The sequence below is a fragment of the Cornus florida genome, unplaced genomic scaffold (assembly GCF_030987335.1).
Source record: "Cornus florida cultivar Cherokee Brave unplaced genomic scaffold, ASM3098733v1 CherokeeBrave_3.0.0_Hap2_Chr07, whole genome shotgun sequence".
Taxonomy (NCBI): domain Eukaryota; kingdom Viridiplantae; phylum Streptophyta; class Magnoliopsida; order Cornales; family Cornaceae; genus Cornus; species Cornus florida.
The window spans coordinates 11,733,395-11,744,350 of record NW_026775577.1 but is presented as its reverse complement, the minus strand read 5'-3'; the positions used below and the strand labels follow the sequence as shown (position 1 = coordinate 11,744,350).

Below are 10,956 nucleotides of genomic sequence, written 5' to 3'. Positions count from 1 at the left end.
TAGGAACCATAGCTTGTCTTTGCTTCAAGTGGTAAACTTACATGAAACCTTTTCCATTAAGATATCTCCATTGCCTCAAACTGAAAACAAAGTATTCCTTAGCTTGGTTACCTTTTATGTGTTTACCTCGATATGGGTAATTATTCTTTCATGAAAAATGGAACGAGTGTAAAATTTCTTTATTGTGATGAAATTAAGGTACCCGGAAATGTTGGTTTGAAGAAACTATGAAGAGACCTTTTGTATAATCTATTCTGGGACCAAAAGTTTAGTTTTAAGGAAAGCTAAATGGTTTTTGGTGAGAGTTGATTTTTCTTTGGCTTTAGACTTGTGTCTTTCTTGTGCTGGTCTATATGGTCTAGGAGGAATGGATGGATTTTCAGGAAAATGCGGAGGTTAGCTTTTTCACATTTTAATGCTTTTCACGAGGCAATGAAATTTTGGACTTCGAATATAAACATCGGATTCCGTCCCTTCTCAACATCTAAACCTGCTTATCAGTGAATGTTGAAGATCAACTTTGACGTTGCATATTTACCCAAAAAAAAAAAAAAAAAACACTTTGACGTTGCATCGTATAATTAATCTCTTCAAGAGAGTGGTAGTGGAATAATAGTCTTGAGAAATTGTATAGGGAAAGTTTTGAAGGTGGTCTGACTCTTCTTTGAAACATGTGAGCAGTGCATTTCTAGCAAAAAAAAAAAAAATTCCAAGAGAAGTTTTGAAACTGCTTCTCACCTAGAGATACAATAGTGTTACTATTGAAGGTGATTGCCAGTCAGCTTTGTGTTTGAAATGGTGGATTGATATGTTTGGCATGTTGCTTTCTTTTCCTTACTTCTGTTTTCAATGGTGTGGAATTAAAAAAAAAAAAAAAACCGAGCCGAACTTTTGTATATACATATATATATATATATCCTGGCTAGGGCTGCAAACGAGCCGAGCCGTTCATGAACTGCTTGGGCTCGGCTCGTGAATTACTCGGCTCAAGCTCGGTTCATTTATAAATGAACCGAGCTCAAGCCGAATTATGAGGCTCGAGTTATAAACGAGCCGAGCCTGAACATCAGTAGGCTCGACTCGTTTGTTCATGAACCATTCACGAACCGAGTACGATAAGGAATTTGCGAACATACTCGATTATAATATATATATATATACATATCCAATTATAATATATAATTTTATGTTATGAAGGCTTAGTCCACGGGCCATTAAATTTTTTTAGTCCTATTTTAAACCCAATTTTATCATTTATTCATTTTAAAACAAAAACCAAGCCCATCTGTACAATTTATGTCTAACCCTAATCATTTTTCCTTTTTCTTAAATTATCAGTAGCCCAAGCAGCAGTGGAAACACAGTCATCAATCTACTTTCTGTCATGGAATCTTACTTCACTCTCTCTTTCTCTTCTTATATTTTATCATCTCATCAAGCAGTAGAGGCAACACACTTATGTATTAATCGTCTTTCAACAAAACTGATTTTTAGTATAGATTTTGGGGTTTACTATTGATTTGTGCATCTCTCAACTTTTTCCATCAAAATCAACTCTGGTAAGTTTAATTTTCGATCAAATTTATCACTTTCTTTCTCTTTTTTTCTTAAACTTCTCTCTTTTTAATGCTGCAAATCTATTTCTCTCTCCTTTTTTTTCTCTTTTTTTTTTTTTTTTTTTTTGGTTCCAGATCTGTTGGATGCGAAATAGCACCAAAAAATAATAATAATAAAATAAACGAGCTATCGAGCTCGGCTCGTGGCTCGGCGAACATAACCGAGCCGAGCTTGAACCAAATTTTTTCGACTCAGCTCATTTGTAGCTCTAATCCTGGCAAACTAGGGGATGGGACCAAGGGCAAATCTAGGAATTATTAATGGGGGCCTAATATTAAAAAAAGGGGGAATTAAGAATCGAAAGATTAAAGAGTCGAAAAATTTTAGAGGAAATAGGGTTAGACTTTAGAGTGAGAGAAGGAGTGAGCTCTCTGATTTGTACAAGATTAGGAATTTAAGAGTTCTCTGTGCTTTGGTTTAGTGATTGTTTAAGGCTTGTATAGATAGGTTAAAATTGAGGGAGGGGGGGGACTACTAATTTTTTTCTTTTTTAAAAGATTGGGCTAAATATACCAAGGGGGGGCTCAAGCCCACCCAAACCCCCCCTTGGATCCGCCACTGGATGGGACTTCAACACGGACGTACCTAATTAGGCCACCAGGTAATGTCCTAAATTTATATTGATGTAAGCAATTTGTTTATTAAAATTGAGGGCAACATTGTACTTTAACAAGAACATCAACAAGTCTAATAGCTTTTTTTATTTATTATTTGTTATTTTTTTAGATAAAGGGTAAGCTATATTAGAAGAAAGAAGAATGTACAGAGAGCCCCCAAGTATGGGGGAACAAAAAGAACCAAAATAATACATCAACAGCACAATGAGAAACCCAGGAAGCTCTAAACCAGAGGTCTATCCACCAAAGGACACCAATGACAATGCTCATACATGCAAAATGAAGTAACTAATTGTGACATAATCCCATCCTTGGAGATTCCTCGAATAGCATCAAATGAGTTAAATTATTCTGGGAGGATCCAAGTGTGACACCCAGCAAAAGTGCAGCCATCCTAGAACATCTTCTGTATATCCTCCAGTGATCCTTTTTGCTTCAGCTTAACTCCACTCTTCAGAACCAGTGATGCAATCCTTGCTCTGATGCAGCTCTTAATGAGATTAATGGTATGAGGAGCATTAGATGTTTTGTTCCTGAAGGCTCTAGCATTTCTTTCAAGCCAAATGTAGTAAACAGCAGCAGAGAGCAATAGTTTGTGAATTGTGTAACCTTCCTTGCTCCAAAGAGATGAACACCAAAGAATTAGTTCTTTCCAACAATCAGGCCTAATGTAGAATCCAGCAACATTTTGAAAGAAATCCCATATTGCTCGACTGAACTTGCACTTGAAGAATAGGTGATCAATTGATTCCCAATCAGAAAGGCAAAGATAACATGCATTAGTGTAATGTTTGTGTAGCATTGGCTTTGTATCAAGAGTGTAAAATCTTTCTCTGACTGCCAACCAGAAAATGTGACTGTGTTTAGGGATGCAATGCTTGAACCAGACTAACTTATGCCAAGTAAAAGACAGTGAGGGTGGACAAAAGTATTCCATAGTGAGTTTATGAGAAAATCCCAGAGGTAAACTTGGAAGCCATTCAGTTGAATCATGAACTAGTGATGGTAGGGGGAGGCTTTGGAGCTGTGTAGTGAAAGATTTAGAGAGGAAAAAGGGAAAAGATTGTAGGGAAGCTGGAATTGTCCATTGTGAGTTGGATATTAGACTATCAACTTTGACACTTGTGTCAAGTTGAAGAATATCCATCACTGATAGGCTCACAAATTGGACCATTTGGCATCCAAAAGTCAATCCACATCCTAGTGTCAATGCCAGCTCCAATCCTGTGTCTGATAACCCCCTAGCCATATCATTTTGCTTCAGTAACTTTCTCTAAAACCCTGAACTGAGAGAGGATGGTTTAAGAGTCCAAAAACTTCTTTTTTTTTTTATGAGGAATTTATAGGTCCAATCAATCCAAAGGCTGCTCTTCCTAGAGCATAACTTCAATATGTGTTTGACACAAGAAACTCTATTAGCAAGGTCAATACAACTGAAACCAAGACCACCATTTAATTTAGGTCTACAAATGGCAGCCCAAGCCACCTTAGCACCACTCTTCTTGAAACCAACTCCAGACCAATAGAAGCATCTTAAAATCTTATTAACCTGTTCAATGACTCTCATACGTAGAATGAAAGCTTAAGACCAATAAATTTGGATGGAGTGAAGAATGGATTTAATCAAGACAGCCCTTCCTGCATAGGAGAGGAATCTTGAGGTCCAAGTTAAGATTCTAGCGGTGATTTTATGGACTAGAGATTGACAGTCTGTGGCATTGATTGCAGAAGAGGTCAAAGATAATCCTAGGTATGTGATTGGTAGAGCCCCAGCACCAAATTTTAGTAGTGAGAGAATGGCTGCTCTTGTATGGCTATCAACTCCAGAGAAGAAAACTTGACTCTTTGCACAATTAATAGGGAGACCAGAGAACTGAAGGAAATTAGTTAGGGCAGAATGTAACACATTGGCAGAGGCAAGATTGCCAAAGGAGAAGAGAAGCAAATCATCAGCAAAAGCAAAGTGGCTAATGTTCAACTCACTACACCTCCAATGGAACTTAAAACAAGAGCTTGATGAAATTGCATTTTCAAGAGACAAGGATAAGACTTCCATAGCAAGAACAAATAGCAAGGGAGAGATGGGGTCACCTTGTCTAACCCCTCTCTTTCCCTTGAAAAAACCAAAGAGCTCCCGATCGAGTTCTAGGAGAGTCGGAGTGATTTTTCATAAACTTTTATAGGTGGGTAATACTGAATCGAAAATAAAATAAAATAAAATTTCAAAACTTAGAATTTACATTTTCAATGAATTTTTGCAGCATCATGTATATTAAAATATTGAGTTACACTTATATTAATTGAATCGAAAAATATAGCAAACTAAGGCTGATTACACAAACAAACATGCGCATTTGTCCTTGTTCTTCTTCCCAAAGTCTTCAAATCGAGATTTTCTCAAAGAGTTCCAGAAAATGAATTTGTGGAATTAAGGTTGACATGTGAATATTAAAGATCTCAAGATTTATTTCGCAAACCCTTGTTGCAGTTGGTCTGAACGGTTCCCTCTTTTTTCTTTTTTATCTATTTCCTTTTTGCAATTTAAGTTGCGAAATAAACTTCTATGATTTTTGACACCAATAACTGAAATGCATTTTGTCAAGTTGTCGCTTAAAATAATTCCGAACTTGAGGAATGAGACTTTTCAAGTTGTGGTGACAAGAGAAGTGTTGAGAATTTTTACGGTACAATACGGGTTTTGTATTGTATTGGAGGACTCATAACACGAAAACATGTGATTGCACACAATGTATATGTGTTCTGAATTGTCAAATGCAATATAGCGCTCACAGGAGTACGTATTGTGAATTGTTTACCACGAGAATCCAGACTCAAGAGAGAAGTAATCCAACGTACATTTGAAATACCAGTATAGTTAACATAGTACAGTAGTTAACAATTTCACATCAATAATTCTAGTTACTAAAATCTTCTAGAAGTGTTACCAAAATTCAACCTAGGTTTGAGTGAGAAGAGCCTTCTAGACTTCTGTTTTTTAGGAATTTAACTTTTTAAGGGAGTAATTTTTATTTTTTTAACTATAGTAGTAAGGAACTGATTGTCAAATATATTTGAAATGAGGGTAAATTAAGAACATTAAAAAAGTAGAGCATTTGAATTTGAATTGGGGACAATTATTTTGGGAAAACAAAAAGTGAAAAGATGGACATTTTTTTGACATTTTTTGTGGAATGAAGGGAGTAAGAAATCAATCAGTCCTTTGATACATAGAATCAATTTAAGTAATAGTGATATGTGGGACGTGTTTGGTCTGTTCACGTACGTATTGTGTACAGACGACCATGATGTCCCCGTATACAATGCACCGAGCACAACGAATACCTTCTCCCAGATAAGAAAGCATCTTAGATGTTTTTATGTAATAATCATTTTTATCCCTGAATTAATCACAAAAAATGATTAAATTAACCAATAGATCATCTCACTCAAACATGAAACAGCTTATATCAAATTTCTTCTCATTGAATAATTATCAAGAGTGCCACTTCGGCTAATTTTCACGATATTACCACTTCTATAATAGTCTTATTATTTATTTGGTAAAATGTAAAAAAATTTCTGTCATATTAAAATTATTCAAGAAACTTTTTATAAAATGTATATAACCCTTTGTATTTTAAAAATTTATAGCAAATTGTCCCTGGTTGTCAATTTTGACCAATTTTTTTTATATAAAAATCCCAAAATACACTTAAGAAAATTTGGGGTTTTTTTTTTAAATAAATAAAAAAAGTATAAAAAAGTATAAAAAAAAAAAAAAAAAAAAAAAAAGTTGGGGTTTTATTTTTAATTATTTATTTATTTATTTTTGTTGCTTTTTGTTTTTTAATTTAATTTATTTATTATTATTTTATTATTTTATTTTAAGAGCATTTTAAGTATTTAAGTCTTCAAATTGAAGAATTATCTTTGTTTTCTCAATTTGAAAAATGTAATTTTTTTTTTAACACGAAGTATTGAAATATTATTCAAATTGTAAGTGTCTTACTATTAAATTATTAATCAACACAATCAGTGTGTATATATTTTCTCAATTTGAAAAATGTAATTTTTTTTTTTTAACACGAAGTATTGAAATATTATTCAAATTGTAAGTGTCTTACTATTAAATTATTAGTAATACGGAGTATACTGTGGGCTTCCTCAAATAGGGAGATACTAAAAAGAATTATTAGCTAAGGGATTGATTATTGAGTTGACAATAATTTATTTTATTTTTGCATATGGAAAGATCGAACTCCAATTAAGATAGTTATCCAAGATAGTGGTATTATATATATATATATATATATATATATATATATATATATATATATATATATATTCATATGAAAAAATCCAGCTCACAACATATGTTCTGTTCCATAACAATAGTACGTCGGATATTATAATTACAAAACATACACATTCTATTGGAGAGTTTCTAGAGACTTGTTGAGTGTAGAGAATTTTTTTAGATTATTAGGAATTCTGTAAAATTTGTAAATATCTACAACATTGGTGAAGAATTCTAAAAATAGCCGCTCACATAGTATGATTATATATAGGGCAAGTTTCATTTGTAATATGAAGAATTTTTTAAAATTGGCAGAGCAGCCTAAAGAGTGAAGCTAGGTGGAGTGAAGTTGGTGAAGTTGGGTATTTGTTTGAGAAAATGCTGAAACATCATTAGATTCATAAGACAAGTGACATGTTATTTTTTTAACAATTCAACTTGACTTAAGGAGTCACTATGCAAGAGCGTGAGCTTTACCAACCATTCTTAATATATATATATATATATATATATATATATATATATATATATACACTTAAGATAATGGAAAGAGTTACAACATAGAGGTTGCTTGTACACTCAAAACACATACAAAAACTTTAAGTTATCATTCATTATTCGAGTAGTATTTGAATATTAATCTCAAAAATAAATAAGGATTAAAATTCACAAAGTCAATTCTCTCGACACTTTTCATCATCTTCAAAGTTCTTTTATACAAAACTTTATGAAAATCCTAATATTCTTGCTCTATTTATAAAGGAATAATTGAAGAATATAATTTTATTTTGCAATGCAACGAAAACGACTATTGAATCAATTATACAATAGATTATATCAAATCATATGATGGTTTAGAATATAACAATAACATTTATAAATACTATACATTTTCATATCAATAGATTTCAAAACTTGCAATAAAAATTAAATAATTATATCTGTATGTCTTATATCTATTATTATTATTATTATTATTATTATTATTATTATTATTATTATTATTATTATTATTTTGTTATATATGGTTGAAAGAATACAATATAAATGATAACATATTATATAGATATATATTAAGTTGTTCAGACACACCGTTAGAATTTATTTTCCAAACTATTAAAATTCATAAAGAGTACGTAAATAGATTTTTGTGAAAGAAAAGTGTACAAGAGGCTAAAAATAGATGAAAGAGATGATATAAAATAAATATTACGGTTTATTCATAAATTAAAAGACAAATAAAATTTGTTAGGAGAATATATAAGAGGGTAGTAGATTTTTGTGAAAGGAAAGAACATGAGACGCTTAAAAAAAAAATAGATGAAAGAGATTGTATAGTCAATGTTAAAATTTTATAACTTTCAGCTTCTTTAAAAGCCGTTTATAATATCAATTTTTTATTCCAAGGCGGTTGTATAAACATAACTTTAATTTTTAATTTAGACAGACGTTTATTAATTTATTAATTAATATTGATAATTTATTAATTAAAGAAAGTGTTTAGTCAAGGAACTTAAATATAGAAAATAGATTCTACACTACTTGAAGTAGGATAGAGTTTTAAATTCAATCAATCAGCCCTAGCATTAAAGAAAAAGAGTGAAAAACAAAAAAAATTCAGAATGAAAAAGAGTTTTAGTTAATGATACTTGCCTGAAAATAAATGTGACTTTCATGTGAGTTTTTATTTAAAGAATAGGATGCATTGGGATGAAATAATTTTTCGTTAATGGAGGATGATGTTCATGATTTTTATTTTTTCTTAATTAAAAAAAAAAATCAATAGAAGTAAATAGAAATTGGCTTTTGATTATATATATACACATATATATATATGTAATAAGCACATTACAAATAAAGTATATATTAATCTTGTCGAACTAAATGCCATTTTATTCTAAATGTAACTCTAAAGAGTTTCTTTATTTCTCAGTATTCTTACTCCTAAATTTTCATGAAACATACTTCCAAAAATCTTCATGGAAGAGACTTCTAAATATAAACACGGTATATAATGGAATCATAAATACTTCGAAGAGAATTAGGCAAATGCATATAAAAGATCAAACATTTCTTAAAAAATTAAACAGGAAAGGAATGAATTAGACAGAAAAGCAACACACAACAATAAACACATTATATAAGCCAAAAATGAGAAATTTTCAATAAAATATGATCAGAATGAAGTTAGACCAAAACATTTAGTTATAGCATAATATGAATAGTATAAATAAAATATTATAAAATAATAACAGTTCAATAAAATATCAATAAAAATATCAATAAAAATATATTAAAGTAGGAGAGAGTAAAAAACTTCAAGAGAGTAAGAAACTTCTGACATGTTCGAGAGTCCAGATTATGAAATGATTCAAGATTGTCACGTTCATTGAAGAACATTTACAAAGCCTTCCATTATGATGTTGTCCATAAATTCAAGATAAATATATATCTCGAGATAGTATATTGGTTGCATGGACGAAACGAAGTTAGTTTAGAAAATTATTAGATTACTCTAGGGTATTACAAACCTATTCATGAAAGGATATGTCTTTTAAAATTTTAACTGTTAACTTTTTTAAGACCAATTTGATGAATACTAATCAAAGATATATTTCCAACAAAAGCGGTTCAAAAGTGACCCTAAATAAAAACATTTAATAATTTTTTTTCACAAAAATTTTTGCATAGAAAGATGAAAAGGGAGAGAGAGCAAGACAATAATTTAGGGTGTTGAAATATCCATTACTTTTTTTATATGATCGACGCATACTTTCAATAGTTTTGAGGAAGCATAGCACGTATTTTTTAATAATAATAAAATAATTTAAATTGAGAGGTGATATATTTTAACAAGACAACAACTAAAGAAAAGATGTTTAATATGAAAAGTATCTGAATTTAAAAGAAACTCAAAGTATATAAAACAGAAGAGTTTGGAGTTTTGTTTTTGTTTTTGTTTTTGTTTTTTCTTTGCAAATCGATGCCAATAGTGAAAAAAAAAAAAAAAAAAAAAAAAACCGTAATATTTTTTAATTAGATAAACCGTTTTGAAATGTATATAAATATTATAAATTGAATACACCTTTATTGGATATATATATATATATATATATATATATAGATATTATGTACTGCTATATCCAATCAAATTCTCATAAAAAAATATCTATGTTGCGTCTTGAGAGCTATTCTCAAATAAAATGTTTGACTATAGCTGTTAGCTTAGATATTTGTTACATTGGTCAAAGTAGTTCATGAATGGAGTTGAGTTGTAAAGTCCTCACGTGTTAGAGATTGTGAACTCAATGATTGGACAATTTTTTTTAGAATAGGGTAGAAGTTGGTAAAGTGTAAAAATGATTGGACAATTTTTTTTAGAATAGAGTAGAAGTGAGTAGAGTATAGTTCTACAAATTAGATTTTAATTAGTAACATTCAAATCTCCCATATATATATACAGTTAGGAATCTGATGGCGCGCGCATGGGGCTTGGCCCTGGTGCTCCCGCGAAGACGTCTGATTTTGTTTTCGTTTCTTTTGTTTTTTATCCGGATTTCAAATCAAGTGATTCTTGAATCTAATTTCGTTAATTTTTCGCCGTTTATCTAATGGTGTGCTCGATAGCACCCATAATTTTTAAAAAATTACAATTTTACCCCTATGACTAAAATTGTCCGTTTTTTAAATATCACTTCCGCATTTTGTTTTCTTTTAAACTCTGTGACTTCATGGAAAGTCACTCTTGTGTTCTTGGGATTCTGTTTATCCAAAAGGACCTTATTTTCTTTATTTTTACTTTTACATTCTGAATCCATTATCAGATCAACTTTCGGGTCACATTGACATATCGTCACAGGAAATGTGTTAAAGGAATGACATGAATGGATAGCATAGACATGTAACATTATATTTTTGAATTATTTATTACACATATGCAGAAGTAGAGATGTTCTGATAGCGTTAATACTTCAAGTCTGAGTAATAAGTACAAAAATACGGATTAAGAATGTCCGGTTAAAATATATATATATATATATATATATATATATATATATATATATAGTGAAGAAGAGAGCGAAGGGGAAGGGAAGAGAATAGAAAGGAAGAGTAAACGTACTCATTAAGAAGAGAGTGCGCATTCTTATCTATTAAGTGTGTTTTTTCTATTTTATTTTTATTTTTTCTTTATTGCCATTATATGTTGTATATGTGATCTTGAGCGGATTAATTCTTAATAAATAGTATCGGAATTGATACAATATAAATTCATTCATAACATCATCTCAACAGACGAGTAAGTAGCAACCTAACTTTTAAATAGTTGAGAGAATAAGTAGCATCGTTAGAAAAGTATCTGCAAAACCGTAGAAGTACAGAGATTTTTTTTTGCAGTCAACTCAAACTAATTTCACATGAATGCTA

General features: G+C 30.7%; 1 protein-coding gene across 1 annotated transcript; it reads right to left on the bottom strand.

Annotated features, from left to right (window-relative positions):
• Nucleotides 1-2,628: 2,628 nt before the first annotated feature.
• Nucleotides 2,629-3,483, bottom strand: LOC132316254 (uncharacterized). Its single transcript, XM_059814764.1, has one exon. It carries the CDS (start codon nt 3,481-3,483, stop codon nt 2,629-2,631), a length of 855 nt encoding a protein of 284 aa, XP_059670747.1.
• Between the last annotated feature and the right edge of the window lie 7,473 nt (nt 3,484-10,956).

What these genes read in the sequence shown, in the direction of transcription:
- LOC132316254 (XM_059814764.1), bottom strand. Translation starts at nt 3,483, where the DNA reads ATGGCTAGGGGGTTATCAGACACAGGATTGGAGCTGGCATTGACACTA.